Source organism: Rhyacophila brunnea, unplaced genomic scaffold (assembly GCF_057557595.1).
Source record: "Rhyacophila brunnea isolate RB1 unplaced genomic scaffold, BYU_Rbru_1.0 scaffold_13, whole genome shotgun sequence".
Taxonomy (NCBI): Eukaryota; Metazoa; Arthropoda; class Insecta; order Trichoptera; family Rhyacophilidae; genus Rhyacophila; species Rhyacophila brunnea.
This window is the reverse complement of record NW_028232785.1, coordinates 7,540,910-7,558,519: the sequence shown is the minus strand read 5'-3', so window position 1 is coordinate 7,558,519 and position 17,610 is coordinate 7,540,910. Positions and strand designations below refer to the sequence as shown.

Below are 17,610 nucleotides of genomic sequence, written 5' to 3'. Positions count from 1 at the left end.
GTCGAAAATAAGTTAAATTTGTTTTAATTTGTTTTTTTTTTAATATTTAATTTATTGGACAAGCGTGCAAATTTAAAAGTGCATTAAAAGATTTTTTACATATATGAATTGATAGTCATTCATTCAACTGCCATTTTGAGATGGATTCTTCTTTGATTCACAAGAATCATGAGTTTGGAGAAATATAAAGCACTGAGCATTTTGTTCACTAACCACGGATTGTATTGCGGTTGCGTCTCCATGACAAGTGAATGAATGACTATTCAATAATCGACACTTTAAATTATTTCCAACCTTAGTCAAAACCACGATGGCCGTACAGGGAAAGATGCAAGCCAGCAGAGACGCAGATATGAAAATTTGACTAAACACATGGTATTTAATTTAATTTGGAACTTCTGCCTTCTTCCAAAATAATTATGAACTGTGGCCCTCAGTAATGAGGGAAAAATCTGTCACTTCTAATGAAAAGACAAAAAATACATTGCGTAAGTGTATACGTTATGTAAGTATTGAATCTTAATTGCGTCATATCATTAAACTCTCACTGGTAGATGTATACATAATAATTAATACATATTTGTTAATGAGTATTTGATAGGTAGGTTAGTCGTTTCTATATAGATACGGCGGTTACTTTGTGGTAATTCATTCACGTCGAAAATAAGTTAAATTTGTTTTAATTTGTTTTTTTTTTAATATTTAATTTATTGGACAAGCGTGCAAATTTAAAAGTGCATTAAAAGATTTTTTACATATATGAATTGATAGTCATTCATTCAACTGCCATTTTGAGATGGATTCTTCTTTGATTCACAAGAATCATGAGTTTGGAGAAATATAAAGCACTGAGCATTTTGTTCACTAACCACGGATTGTATTGCGGTTGCGTCTCCATGACAAGTGAATGAATGACTATTCAATAATCGACACTTTAAATTATTTCCAACCTTAGTCAAAACCACGATACATCTGTGTGTAAACAAATGATACAAATACTTATTATGTGCTACAAATGTCGGTGCGAAGTCTACAGATTGAAAGTTTTGAAACTCAACACACATCGACACCTGCCAATATTGTTATCGAATAAAATATAACTTGGAAAGTTTACGTCGCACAAATTTTGTACGTTTTAATCAAAACATTCCACGAAACCATGCATTGTTATCTTCGATGAAATACTCGCTTGTTTATGGCATTTTGCACATCAAAAACGTTTTGTGAACAGTTATTTTATACAATGTTCAAGGTACTTGATTTAAGTTTTGTACTATTCCATTTGAGTCGTTTTTTTCACGCACAAATGTATCTTGAACTAGACTCAAGCGCGCACACAAAGGGTCGGTTTTCGGGTCCGGACCCTCCCCTTCAGAAACAGTAAAAATACAAATAACTTAATAATAAAAATGTCATATCAATTGTTCTTCTTCTTCTTCGTCAGAACCTCACGACTGAAGATCGTGACACGGATAATTTGACTATCAAACAGTCTTCTCAACAGGTTGGCCCCACTCCTTTCAGCATTCTACGACACATAAAACCTGTGACAACGTAAAGACCCGTAACATTCTTAAATTGATGCAACTATCTGTGGGGCATGTCTAAAAGATTAGACGTGACACTACCGTGCTCGGAAACTTGTACGTATGCAGTTTGCCGTATCACACTTCACCGTGAAATGTTGTATCGGGAATATATGGCCGTATAAGAAAGACTGTCCAACTTCTTTGGGTTGTGTAGTACTGACATAAAATTCATGTCTAAATAAAACACGGTTCTTGTCGGTTTATACTTTACAGAAAGCCAGCAGCAAATAAATTTTGAAAATAGTCGATATACCTACCTACTGGATTATTTGTTAGGTTAGGTTAGGTTGCCAAAATCAGCTATGAAAATTAAATTAATGTTCATATTGAATCTAATAAAATTGGAGACCGTATAGTATATGGTTATCTCTTTCCGATAAGAAAGCACACGGCGAACTGTGCCACGGTGAAATGTTTTACACACAATTTTATATGTAACCGGATGCGACAGCTCGCAATAGTGAACATCTGTAGTTATACCTGCAGGCTAGATATTTATTGCTAGATTCAAAGTGTGGAGTGTCTAGATTTTATGGTTGAATTGACGAGAAACTATAAATAGTTGACAGTTAATCCTCTAAAAAGTATTACTTATGGATAATTTTTTTTAAATGGACCCCCCCCCCCAAACCGTTTTTCTGTGTGCGCTTGACTGGAGTAGACATCACAAAACAAATTAAAACACTTATAACTGTTTTTAAACTATCGTTAGAGTAAACCTAATAATATACATTGAGTTACATTTAAAATTAGAACATTTTTATTATAATAATTACATACATTGTTATTAAATTAATTAATTAATTATAATACAAGGACGTATTAATTAAAATTTTGGCTACACGCCCAAGACCCGAACAACTTCACATCCACAGACCTCAAGTGGAGCATACGGCGACCAATTTCAAAAATCCCACTCTCACGATGTCAGACTTTTTTCTATCAACTCTACCAACAAAACAAACACCTGCTGACAAAGAATAACTTCACTTGCCCCATTATCTTTTGGGTGTGGTTGTAAAAAAGTATGATTCTTGAGTGTGGGATTAACAAACACATGTTAAAAGTTTCAATATTGAAATTAAAGTTTGTCACCACATAATAAAAAGGAAATACGAGCCATAGACTTTGAAGACAGTTTTGGCTTATGATTTAATGACAGTCGTGCCATAAAACGCAAGAAATACAAAGCCTTAAAAATATTACCAATATTTCATTTACACAAATACACTTTAATGCATATTGTGATACAAACATGAATATTCTTAAATAAGTACTTACATGTTTAAATTTATTCCAAATATTTCCACACTCTAGAATGCTTCTGTATGTATTTCTGTTTGTCACGTAAATGCAACTCACATTCAATTTTCATAATATTTGAGAATGTTGGCTTTGTGTTTTTTTGTGTTTATTGGCTTGTCGCTTATTAAGTAATAAATCAAAACAGCCGTCAAAGTCGTGTTCTAATTATAGCGACGGGTATCCAAGAAGTCGGAATTAATCAATATTATCAAGTGTTAAATTTTTGTATATCAACGCTGTAACTGAGAAATACTCTTAATCAAACGTAAAATAGTGTAAATTATCTTTTTATATTAAAATTCTTTCTTCCATGTTCTGTGATCAGCTGAAATCTTCAAATACATAAATATGCAACAGATACAAGTGGTGGTCGTATGCTCCACCTGGATAGTAGAACTGGACAAATAAAACGATGAAGTTACTCGTTGCTTTGGTGTGTGGATTCTTAATAATATAACCATTACAAGACTTAATATTTAAAATTAGATACACTTATAATTATTAATAAATTATAAACTTATTTATAATAATTATTAACGTTATGTATTACTAGATTTTCTTATATTGGCGGTTTTTTTCAAATTTACATAGAGAAGAGACACATAGGTTTGATACATAATGTTAAGCTGCATTTAGACCAAGCGCTACGAATGTTTGTTCTTCCCCCACTCCAACGAAATTATTATGCTCGCTCAACAAAAGGCGTTTACGTCAAAGGAATTTTGATGGAGTGGAGGAAGAACAAACATTCGCTCGCTTGGTCTAAATTGTGGTTTTGTATAGAATCAGTGAACAGTTAGGATTTAATTAACTTAACTTACCTTCCATGACAATACTTGTTTTTAACTGAGTTTTCTACGTTCAAAAAATGCTTTGGATGCTGATATATTCCGCTAACGTGAGAACGAGTTGAAAACTGCTTACACAGGGGAGGCGCGCGCACACAGAAAAATGGTTTGAGGCGGGTCCATTTTGAAAAAAAATGTCTTATTGATTTTTAAGACGGCGGGAGATGGCAGGGTTAACAAAATTTATTACATGCCATTGACTTCCATATTTACCCGTGGGTCCCAGGTTCGAATACTGGATCTGGCAAGTACACATATTGTTTTTCAATTTGTGTTTGGAGTCAGAGTATGGACCTAATAGGTTGAGCAAATGCCCAACATTCATTTCTCATAAAAATAAAAATCTGTTTATACAAATATAGGATCGCGCATGGTCAAAAGAAAAAAAAGAAAGACTGCTTATAGTGTCTCGTCACTTCAACCACGGAATACCACACTTTTCCGGGCGCATTCCCAATACCCGGACACTCAACATTTTTAGTCAAGCGATAAATACCTGGCATGTATAACTAAGGGTGTTCACCTCAGAGTTATTGCGAGCCGTCGCATCGAGAAATAGTTATCGATTGCGCGTGGATTAGAATGTGGTGAAAAGTGGGCATAACCCGTTGAAAAGACTGACAGATGTCCCCACCCCTTGTGTGCGCGCCTGCACATTGACTAAGAGTACTCACTCGGTAAGTGAAAAATGTGTTTGAATCCGTTTAGATAGAAGAACATTGTATAATTATATTTAGGAGGCTTTTCAAAATTAATTATGTTTTTTTTATGCAATAGTATGTTAGTGGTTTAAAGTTTTCTGCGGTCCGCAGGTGTAGAAAGGTTGAGAAACACTTTAAACAACAAATTTCTTAACAAACTAATGCAAAAAACGGAGGTATAGGTCGCGCAATGAAAGTTGAGGCGAACACAGATACGAAAGATTGTGTGTATTGGTGCATTTCTGAGTCAACGGACATTGCACAACGTCTGCAAGAAACAGCCGTTTGTCTTGCTTACGCCTACTTATGCTTATAGCGAAAAGAGGAAAACATGTAGATGTAGATTGATGCACGTTGATACACGTTGATGTAGATTTAAAAATTTGAAACATCCTGTTTTTAAATAATGCATCTGTGTGAGTAATTCGCCTCAACTCATGTTAACACATCTATAACTGTCTCTACAAGTGATTTTATTTCCTCAACTGTTAAAATCAACGACAACCCTGGACATATGACAAGATTGGCAAACCTGATAATAGATTTCTTGTGAGTGATTACGCAGTCTGTCCAAATTATTATATATAAAAAAAAAGACATACTATCTATGACAGAGTTGGCGAACCTTTTTACATGCGCGTGTCAAAATTTCCCAAATATTATTTTTCGACTGTCTGACGTGCCGAGCAGTTTTTCATTAGTTCATTTCGGTTTTTAAGAATTCTATTAAAAATGATGATGTTCTAGATACCATTCACAGAATATAGCACACATATAGCTTTATCACTTTTTCAGTCCACTAATTATTTTAAAACTGCCAGAATTAGTACAATTATCTCCACCAAGTTTTTGTTTCTTATTTAGTACAGCCATTTTTGTGGGTAGAAATGAAACTGTTTGTTACTGTGATACGTAGTTTGGTTCCTTAATCACAAATTCACTTCAGAATTGCTCCGATCAGATGAGGCATTCTCTCGCTACATTGGTCTTAAGCATTGTAAATCGATCAAAATCAGAGGTTCGCTGAGTGGCTTCCCCGCTGCCTGGTGAGGTTAGTGCGATAATATTATATGTGACACATAAAGCCTAAGGACTGACCTATACAATTATATATTTACATTAAACGTAATGATTATTCTTGAAGAGTATTTGCCTGCTATTTTTTATATAATTTGTTATTTATTATTATTCTTTTCAAAATAAAACGTTTGCGTGCAATGCAAAATCATCTCGCATGCCAGTAGTGGCCATTGTGTAATAGGTTCGTCACCACTGATCTATATGATATAATAATTATGAATTTGCTTTTATTTTAATAGTTACACATTCTAGTATTACCATAAACAAAAACGGTCTAAATACATAACTCTAATAATTTTTCTACCGATATTATATAAATTTTAATACTTATTTGTCTCAATTTTGTACTTGACAGAATTTAGAATTAAAAAGAATATTTTTTTCCACTGGTTCTTCTTTTAAGTGATTACCTACAATGTAGTTTGTAGATACCTACTATAAATCAGACGAAGGGTGGACATAGGCTGTTAAGATCTGACATAAATGGTGCATACTAAATTTTACCAGTCAAATGTATTTATTTCAGAGCGTTGGAGCGGAGCAGTGGAGCAATGGGATTTTACCCGGAGCACCGAAAATTTGTAGTGCTCCACTACTCAAGATGTTTTTTTTTATTATTAAATTTTCATCCTAAAATCCAATGAAAATAGTATATTTTGACACTTTACAACACTGGAAATATTTGAAAATGGCAGCACTGCCGAGTGATCAATAACCTCACTTTTATGAAAGTGTAGATAGTGTTTGTTAGTTTTTAAAATTCAATTAAAACCTGCCTAATCCAAGCCATAGTAGATAATCGTCAATAAAAAATTATAGATATTTTATAGAAGAATATTTTTATCAATTATGGTTTAGTTTCGGCAGGGTTTAATAATGAATTTAAAAAAACTTACCAACACCATCTGTAATAATGTATTCTTAATTCAACGACAACAAATAAGAATGACTGACAAAGTTTATTGTGGATTATTTATGTCGGATCTTAACAGGCTACCTTCACCCTTCGCCACAGGTATATCCAAAGTCTGTTGTATCGAGGTTCTACTGTATATACATATACCTAAATAGAAAACAGTTGCGGAGCCAATGTTAGATCATGAGACAAAGTTTCTCAAACCAATATTGAATACGTTACATGCCTACTTTAGATTTGGAATGATTATACGATGATATTTTTTGACATATAATATTATATATATTAATTTTTTATACAAATTTAAAAAATACCTTACATGCTAAATCATTACGAAGTGGTCCAAGGGATATAAATTTAAGGGTTGATTTTGTTAAATTTAGTGATTTAAGTGTCCGATGTACTTAACCGGTTCTGTGCCTTGAGCGAGTTATCTCGCTCTATGAGGCCATGATCGACAGGCTGCACATACAAATTTCGTGAATTATCTCATCCGACTTTAAACTTTAACTTTAAATTACTAGCCACTGTCGATTAATTTGCATAATGTAAAAAATTAAATACACAGTGACATCTATTGTCGGAAATTATTGGTATTACAGCGGTTTTAGTAAAGCTTCACTCTATATCGTCTCTGTTCTGGCAGAACACACTAAATGGAGAATACTAGTTTTGAGTAATTTGACTTTGAAGTTGTTAAAATGTTTGAAATGGTCTATCATGTGAGTTTATTAAGTAATCGTAAGAAGGATGACTTTAAAATAAAGACTGTTTATTTATTAAGAAGGTTTCCAGACGCTAAAGTTTGAAATAAGGAAAATTTTGGTATAACTAACTCAACATGTCATTTTTTCGAATTAGTATCTTATGCCAGAACAGTGACGATATTTAATGTGTGTCATTAAAAATCTGCGGCCTATCAGATACCGCCGTAGTAATATCGTGAGGCATAGAAAAGGTTAATATAATAGCCTGTTTACACGTGCATGGATTTACTGTCGCGACAATAACGATAAAATGCAATTGTAAATACGTATTATCGTGCAAATTGCAAGACTGCACGCATGGATCAAATTTTCACACGGTAGTTGCAACTAAGTAGAACAATAGTGGCGAACCTGCCAAAAAAAAAATACAAATTACACCGTGCGGAATATATTTAGTTCGCTTACGTTTGAAGAATAAGTTTTGGGAGGCAGTCAGTACTTTTATGTGTACACAATAATTGTCGCGATAATTTAGTTTGTACGCTATTATTGGCAGTGAATCCATGCATGTGTACAGGCACTATAATTAAAATTCTTCACACCTTGTAATACATACTGCCTTGCAATTGTATGTTATATTACATAGTGAAAGGGTCCGTAGGGATCAGTATCCGTGTTCTTTATGATAGAGAGTAATGGTATCTTACGAAGGCTTGGAGAGAAACTTTCAGAAACACATTGAAAGCGAAGAAGGGGCTTTGGACCCGTATCCGGAAACTCGGACGTATGCAGTTTGCCGTATCACACTTCACTGTGAAATGTTCTATCGGAAATATATGGCCGTATATTAAAGACTGTCCAACCTCTTTGGGTCGTATAGTACTGACATAAAATTCATGTCTAAATAAAACACGGTTCTTGTTGGTTTACACTTTACAGAAAGTCAGCAGCAAACAAATGTTGAAAATAGTCGCTATACTGGATTATTTGTTAGGGTGTCAAAATCAGCTATGAAAATTGAATTAATGTTCATATTGAGTCTAATAAAATTGGAGACCATATAGTATACGGTCATCTTTTTCTGATGAGAAAGCTTACGGCGAACTGTACCACGGTGAAATGTTTTACGTACAATTTACATGTAACCCTTTGCACCTGGCTGAATTACATATTCTTTTTAACACAACAACAAGCCATACGACCCAATGACAATATGGAATTTATCCAGGCTTTGTTACCTAACCGGGTATTGAACTCGAAGCCCCTAATGAGACACCATTGCCTTAAGTACTGGACTACGAGGGCCATAGTATGGACGAATTAAAAGATTCTCAACCTGGCCTGCCTTTTTTTTCTAGCAAACTGATTTCCGGCATTCTGAATGGCCACTAATTACAACAATCCACAGTAATTCTTCGAGGTGCCGTGTTATGTCCACATGCTTCAACTAAGAAGTGGACATAGTCTAATAAAGAAATATAATATTGCCTACTTTTTCTTCAAGCCACAAGGTGAATATGGCTACAGGATATATGATATATGGTTGATATGAACTATGAAACTTACTTTTAAATGGAATATAGAAAAAGGTAAATACTTCAGTGATCAAGTTCAAAAAAATAGTTACCATTTACATTACCATGTGGCAATGTCTAAACGAGGGGATAACACAATGCGGATGATACAAATGTTCTGAATAATTAGGAACGTTTAGTCACGTACATGTACGATAGGGTACAGCGACTCGTATGTGAGTATCCAGTGGTTATAGCTGTATTTTACTAGAATCAAATCGTGAAGTATTTGGGGATGGGGAATGTCCCCAGAATACTGTGGGGGTCTTTAATAGGCGGGGTAAGAAATCATAATCCCCCTCCTTTTTGGCAATAAGTTAGACTTCTTGCTCTGCAAGTGAACACAGGCTGAATAAATGCAGTCATAAACAGCTGCATCTCATCAAGCTCGGTTAATAGTTACTGCAAAAAATTGGTAAGTCTCGAAATCATGTTATGGAGTAATTAAAATTTGAAGTTTGATATGCCCTCTAAAATCAGGCAAAATATTAATTTCTTTGTGTTTTATGTGTGCATGTTCTATATATCGGATGGCAAACTAAATACCTTAGTTATTGACTTACCAACTTTTGGTGGCAACCCCACGAATGTGGAAGCAAATAATTAGGAACCAAGAAGAGTGGCAGAAGCTGGGGGTAGTTAATTAACCCCGGACTGATTAATGAATTATCCATTCGTTAAAAAGTAGAATTATATTACAGATAATTTGTCAAAATGGATAATCATCTCCCTATACTGTTTTTCAATATATGCATGTCTGACATTTATGAGAAATGTCAAGTATGCGTATAAGCACACTCTGGTCTGGAAAAAAAGTCTTGAATCGCCAAACCTGGCACGTTCTGGTCCACTACACTGCCGGATAATACTAACGTCATCTTTTAATAATTAATAATATTACTGTCTCACTCTAACTGATACCACGGTGTTTATTTCCAGTTGAGTCTGTCTTTTTTTCGCTCACATAAAGTCTTAATTTTAAAGCTATGGCATCTTTATACTGTATACGTGTTGGCTGGACAACATTATAATCATTATTCATATGGCCGTATTTAAAATATTTGAGGCGAATGTCAAGAGTCCCATGGACGGACAAGTGATTGTCAACGAGTTGCTATAGCCTGCATACTGCATTCTCCGGAGAGAATGACAAGGTGATCGTGGAGATCAATGAATGGGAGATCTATCTTCAGGTGGACGGAACGAATTTTGTGGGTACCACGGCCCTTAGGCTCCCCGACAACCACTAGACGTTACCACAAACAATAGAAAGTTGCAGGTTTAGTGTTCAATATAGGAACGGCTTGTAATGTACAAATGTGTCGCTAGATTTAGAAATCAACAAAGTCCATTATAGATGAATAGGAGAAAAACAGCTTTTTGTTTTACAGTTACAAGGGTGAAAGTTTATATTATTTCGAGTCTAGAATATTTAAAATTAATAAATTCTACATTTTGATAATGCAGAAATGTTAGAAAGCAGTGGTTCTTTAGCAATTCACAAAAAAGTCAAAAGTACCTAAAGGTGGATTTGGCTGATTTTGAAATGTAGCACACAAATACCCTCCCCTCCTCCCATTACCAGTGTGACCTTTCTCTGCCAGTCTGATAGGCATGCGACAACTGCGTATTGTTCTTTATGATATCCTCAAATCGTCCCTGGATTGAGCACCAAACCTGCGACTGCAAAGCTTCCATTCACATATTTTATTTTAAAGTCGATATAATCAACTCGGTCACCTAAATACATTTATCGAGCATTGCGTGATATTAAAAAGGAACCTACGGTAATTCTCGATAAGTCAATACCGATTTGAAAGATTACGGAGTAATATTATGCCCAGAAGAGGCTGGAGACAAATTGATCATACTTTGTTGGCGATACCGAAAGAAAAGACGCGACCTGAAATAATCTCATTAGGTAGGTATTATAATAAAAATATTAGATCATTATTTATTTATCAAGTATCCCATGATTCATTGCATCATGCCAACAAGGTAGCTATGGTGATAGTCCAATAAACCAATACCAATAATTTGGTAGAGTGAAATACAGTACACTCTCAGTAATCCGCCGCTCGATTATCCGACAACTGCTATAATCCACCGTTATTTTTACTGGTTGAAAGCACAAAATCAAGCTTTATAATTCGCCGGAATTCGATTGTCAGGTGAGACGGGCTTATTTTGGAAACTTCTCCTTCGTAAAACATACGTTCATCGCGAAGAAAGTAATGTACCAGGGAGGAAAGTGCCCAACGACCGTATCACAATTATGCCGTGCTCCAATGCAACCGGGACATACAAACTGAAGCTTTTGGTCATAGGGAAAGCCAGGAATCCTAAGCCATTCAAAAATATCTACCTCACTGAACAACTGGTTGTGTCAAGTGATTTACTGTTTAATATTTAGTTAATAAACTTAGTTCATAAATATGTATAATTTAGTAAATACTTGATTTTGATTATATAAAACTGTAATTTGCTAGTACAAATTTCTCAAAAAAACTATTTTTACGAAATACCTGTTTAATTTTTACAATATTTTGTATGTATGCACTATTATAATCCGCCGCTTTCACTAATTGGACACTTGTCTAGTTTTTGGGGTGGCGGATTACTGGGAGAGTACTGTATGTAGGTATATTATCTCAAGAAAATAATGTCAATGTAGTCAAACATTGCTGGGGATGCCCGGCGAAATGATGCGTGTCGTGGTGATTGGTCAATAGTTCAAAGTTTCCGTTTATTGAGTCTTCTTCTTTTTGCTGGTTGATGGTGCGATGGTCGGCTCGTAGGCGGCTATGTACCGGAGGATGTCCGCCTCGCTTTTGGTCACCCAGGCCACATTCAAGGCGATCGTCTCCAGGGATCTGTTGAGAGCCGGGCCGATGTCGGAGTCGGCGTAGAATTCTGACACCTGTAAAAGGAAACATCACGGCATTACAGTTGCGTTAAGATTCAACATAACTAGTGCACACTTTTTCAGTTGTACTTATTTGTTTTCGTTGAATTACGAATATATAATATTACAGATGGTGTTGGTTAATTTTTTAAGCCCTGACTAAACCAAACTATTCTTTCGACCATGTCCGATCCTAATAGGATCATATGGGCCCCCACAGAGTGGAGGTTTGTATTAACAGATTTTATTTTTACGAGAAATAGATGTTAGCCACTTGCTCAACCTATTAGGTCCATACTCATGCACAAATTGAAAAAAAATATGTGTACTTGCCAGACCCAGGATTCGAACCTGGGACCCTCGACACTATAGTATACCAAACTATAATTGTAAGAAATATGTAAAATTAAGTCACAATCTCTGCTGACCTTTTAATTACCACGTTTAAATAACACGTTAATTATATCTAATGGCCAACTACCCCAAACGCGCCAGTCGCGGTGTTAGCACTAAATGAGTTGGCACTAATCTACTATGGCTTGGATTCGGCAGGGTTAAATTGAATTTTAAAAACTAACAAACACTATCTACACATTGTAGTCTCAGTTCAATGAAAACAAATACGTTTGACTGACAAGGTTTTGGTGCACTATTTATTTCGGATCTTAACAGCCTACCTCCACCCTTTGCCTTATGTGTCATAAAATGCCAAGTGAAGTGGGCCCAACACCTTGAGAAGGCAAGAAGAAATAATATGCCATTTGACTAAATAATTTGATTTTTTCCCTTATAGGTGCGCTTGACAGTGATCGAGTGGAACTGTTTTGTTGTCTTGCCTCTTTTAAATTAGGTTTTTCCAAAATAATTCACCACCATTGTAACTGAATGACCGTGTGTTCTGTCAGTAGTGGATCGTCTCCGGCTGATGTCACAATGATGATATAAAAACTCAATCTGAAGATTCGATTCCTCACCTCCTTATAATCTTCTGCGCTCGACATGTGCTCCGCCACGGCTGCCAGCAGATCAGGCCTGTGTGGCTGAGGGCGTGCCCTGAGGTGTCTCCAAGCCATCAGTCTACCCGGCTGCCGCCTTGATGCAGCCGACAGGACCACTCTCGCATCTGCTGGAGTCACCAGACGAGGGTCTATCGTCGCTTGGAGATATCTAAGGAAGGCGGTATATTATTAAAAGTAAAGTCATATCACTTGGGAAAGAAATATCAAAGGCCCAATTAAATGGATCTCTCAAGACGGCGAAATGCAGGGATTACTGAAGACACATAACTAGGACATTTAAAAGCCGTCACAATCCTAAACAATGAAGTACATGGAAACAAATAATTTTTTAGTATTCCCATAGGCTATTTGAAAGTGTTTTCTCCTTTGATATATTATATAGGATAGGCCTTTAGCTGAATTCACATAGATTTGACGCATTTATATTTTCTGACAGTTCAAAAAGCATTTGGAATCATTCATTGGTCGGCGTATTGGTATTAAATATGGCCTTTACTTGAGGTTGTATGGATGCTATCTGAGGCTTTATTCAACTGACTTTCTCTTAGGTATGCTGACATACCGTCGCTATAGGATTGGTTTGCCGAATATCCGTTTTTGTCGAAATCGACCTTTTAATGCAGAATGTTTTTTTGTATCTAATTGGACGAGAACCATCCCTTTCTTTAAATTACTTTGTAATGGTAATGAATACATCATTCATATGCTGTAAAAATAACAATTTAAATATCTCCATGTATTTAAATATAGGATTATTAAATTTGTTTTTCGTCTCCTGAACATTTGGTCTATTCGGGAAACCAATCCTACAGCAACGATACTGCAGTCTGCAATTTAGAAGAGGTCTTTATTTAGCTACGTATTATTTTCGACTTATATGAGGTATAAATGAGAACTCTGCCATTCTGGGCAGTGTTGACCTGTGTGTTCCTGATAACTATCTTAGAAATAGAGAGCATCAGTAAGTTGGTAATTCTCCCAAGGTGCAGAACCAACCTGCCATTGGTAATGCCAATTGGGAGGGCGATAACTATGTTCAACCGAATTGCTTCGGGTGTATATTCCACTTGCGTGAGGTGAGTTAAGGCTTACGCTATTTTATAAATTCTTAAAACAGGATCTCCTTAGCACACTCGGTGTACTTCTTTGAACTTCTATATATTATGTATAATTGTATTTTCACTGCTTTTGTATGTTTACATTCTCTTTTTATATTTTCATTTGTATTACTTTTTTTCTTTATAATAATGTTTCATGTCATGTTGTGAATGTCTTAAACTTATAATTTGTAATGTCCACAATATGTGAAAAAGTAAATTGAAATTGAACTTGAAATTGAATTAAATAGAATGCAGCCAATGAGGTATCAACTAATAAGTGTGGAGTGGTTTTGAGCCAATTAGATTTCATATTGGGTTTACCCACACTAATGGTGGCCAATGTACGATTTCTTGTTTGTAAGAACATCTTCATTACTAATTATCATCATTTATTTAACCATTGGCGGGTCTTGGCCTTCTTCAAAAACTTCCTCCAACCTGGACGATACAGTGCCGACACTCTCCAGTTGCTTTAACCGAGCATTTTTAAATCTCACGTAGCGCAGTCCAACCATCTCAATTTTGGGTGTCCAAGTCTTCTCTTGCCATCGGGGGTTGCATACATAGCTCGTCTCGCCGGTATATCCTCTGGTATTCTATGCACGTGGCTTATCCAGCGCAGTCTTTGTATTTTCATATGCCACGTGATCTTTTTTCCCCCATAAAGTGTGTAAAGCTTTCTTTAACAGCTCCAAAGATTCCTCTCAAAGCTCTCCTCTCAAATATATCCATATTTCTCTCACCCCGTTTACTGAGTGCCTATCATTCTGATCCATATGTTAATACCGGATGCTGGAGAGTTTTATATAAGGTTGTTTTGGTTTCCTTGAAAGTGCTTTGTTCTTTAGAGGCTTTTGGAGACCAAAATAGCACCTGTTGACAAGGGTGATCCAGCGTTTTATTTCTTCGCTTTTGTTATTAGTGTTTGTGAAAATGAACCCTAGATAAACAAATAAATCCACAGTTTCAAAAGCTTTTCAAATGTCTTCATTAGTGCAGTGAAAAAATCAAACCTCAAAGTTGTGCGAGATCTTTTCAATGTAGATACGATCACAATCATTACTGGTAAGCGGTTTGTATCATTGTTAAATTTTGAAAGTAGATTATATACATCGTTTGCGATGGTGTAACTCGCCTATTCAAGAGCCAATGGTCCTTGGTGTCTGCCATGGCATAAAGTAGTTCTTCCCGTTCTACCGGGTCGAAGCTGGTCTTGTAGGCCCGCCAACAGTGCATCCACGCGACCTCAGGGCCGTGTCGAACACCAGCGCTGTACACCGCCTGGAAAAAAAGACAGAATTACATCAAATTTTCTTCAAAATGTCATTGTTTACATTCGGTGATATCCGTCTTGGTGGCAGTAGCAAAGGGTGGAGGTAGGCTGTTAAGATCCACCATAAATAGTGCTCATTAAACTTTGTTAGTTATACGTATTTATTTTTATTGAACTCAGACTACAATTTACAAATGGTATTGGTTAGGTTTTAAAAATCAATTAAGCCCTGTCTAAACCAAACCATAATAGTTTTGGTATACTTTGGGCAATACAACAAAATTGTGCACACTTTTTCATTCATACTTATTTATTTTTGTTGGATTAAAAATACATATTACACATATTGTTGGTTTATTTTTTTTTTAATTCATTAAGCCCTGTCTAAACCAAACTGTAATAGAAAAAAAATATTATTTTATCTATAAGGTATCCAAAGTTATGTATAATTTAATAGCATAATTTTAGATATTTTATAGATAGACGAGTATTTTTTGACTATTATCTATTATGGCATGGTTTTCACAGGGTTTAATTGAATTATTAAAACTAATCAGTACCATCTGCAATTTTTATTCTTATTTCAATGAAAACAAATATGTATGACTGACAAAGCTTAATGTGCACTATTTATGGTGGGTATTAAAAGCCTACCTCCACCCTTCATCACTGCTTGGTGGTCAACGGTCGGTTGGCCACAAGTGGGCACATTGACGTCAGTAGACATGTCTATCAGTGGCGAATACTCCATACTAGGCGATTATTTAAAGTCTACCTTCTTAAGAAAAATAATTTTTAATTGACTATGTATAATAACTTGATTATTTTATATTCTACAAAAATAATATAATTTGCCAACGACATCTGTTGAATATGTAATAATGTATTATAAAATGACTGCCGGTTAGATGGACATATGAGGCGTCTAATTACAAAAAGCGACAAGTCCACAATTCAATATTTTCGGGAAAAAACGTTTTTATGTTTCTAGCTTCAATTATTTGTATTAACGTGAGATATTTTTTTCCGTTGTATTCTATGTCGAAATTAGAACCAAATGGCAATTTGTTTCAGCCAATAAACTCTTAAATGTAATAAATATAGGCAAAATAAAATTGGACTTAGCGCTACTTGTACTTCACTTTTCAATGTATCCCACATAAGGCACATATTTCCGTGGCACTGTCATAAGTTTACCAGATGCTACAGCATGGGAGATGCCCTTTTCAATATTGAACGTTCCCTTATTGGTTGACTTAAACACGCAAGAAATCAACCAAGCTTTAAATAATATGAAAAACGGACTTGGCGCTTTTTGTAATAAATGGAGACTTAAAATATTTTTTTTCGTAGGGTTATGTCGCGTTTTGGAATTTATAGATCAATACATATTATGTAAAATTATAAAAAAAATACGTGCGTATTTTTTTCTCGATTTTGACCAAATGTGGACTTATCGCTTTTTGGAATTAGACGCCTCATATTGTATCTACTCCTACTGGGCCAATAGTATTGGTACTAATACGTAGCAGAAACTAACACAATCACACAAAGGTTTCAAGTAGTTTGGTATAGGTATATTACCCATACAATACAAAGAAAAAATTACACACGTATTGTTAAAAACACTCACACAATGTCAAAATAAGTGTCATTTATTATCACGTGACCTGAGGCTATTTGTATAAAGCCTAACAGGCAGGTATAGATTCATTTCGGCGCGCTGGATTCATCCCATGGTCCCATGGTCTGAGCTTCCAACTCTTGTGATGGCACAATTTTCCAGCTTGAGATCGAATCGCGGTTGGACATAACTGTTTTTTAAATGTCTATTTTAAAAAGGTAAAATATAATATTTATTGTTCAGTGAAATATCGAAAATGAATAAAATTCACACTGGTTGAATTCTTGTTATTATTTCAGTGTTTGGTATTGTTACCTACCCTTCTTAATTCGATTGGTATCGTCTCGTTCGTGTCAGCCCAATTATCGAATATCTTCCTGGCGGCTTCTACCGCTTCGGGCAGTTCGAACTCCACCGCTGCCTCTATCAGATCCTTATCGGCGGGCCTGGAAGAAGAAGTGGAGAGTTAAGAAGAAGAAATAATATTATTATTAATCAGGGACTATCCACCGCTGAAAAAAGCCTTCCTTTGACATCTTATTATTTGGAATTTATATTAAAAAATAAATATTAATCTATAAATAAGTATTTTTTGTAGAAGACTAATGAGTAGGGAGCGGATTTATATGCAACAAAAAACCTGATTATATGCACTTAAAATCATTGAAAAATGCACTAAAACCAAAGAAATATGCAGTTAATAACATTTTTATAGAAAAATATTGTAAATACCTACTTCACCCAATATTACCGATAAAAAATCGAATAACAAATTAATAATTTTAAGCAATTTAATACAATAACATAAAAACACAAATAATCAATATAAAGTTGATCAATTACGATTTTCAAAATAGTTTCTTTACGAGTGGGTAGGTACAAATAATTGAACAAGAAATGCAAAATGTAAATGTAAACTATGGAAACTAAACACAACTTAAAAAAACAAAAACGAGTCCGAAAAAATAA

The 17,610-nt window shown here is 35.1% G+C and overlaps 1 protein-coding gene across 1 annotated transcript in view; it reads right to left on the bottom strand.

Moving 5' to 3' along the window:
- Window positions 1-11,466: 11,466 nt before the first annotated feature.
- Window positions 11,467-17,610, bottom strand: part of LOC147076326 (leucyl-cystinyl aminopeptidase) — a 43,515-nt gene continuing 37,371 nt past the window's right edge. Inside the window, exons 21-24 of the mRNA XM_085940414.1 lie at window positions 16,961-17,087; window positions 14,880-15,025; window positions 12,600-12,792; window positions 11,467-11,640 (exon numbers count right to left, since the gene is read on the bottom strand). Of these exons, the coding sequence (XP_085796540.1) occupies window positions 11,467-11,640; window positions 12,600-12,792; window positions 14,880-15,025; window positions 16,961-17,087 (640 nt within the window). The remainder of the gene's footprint in view (window positions 11,641-12,599; window positions 12,793-14,879; window positions 15,026-16,960; window positions 17,088-17,610) is intronic.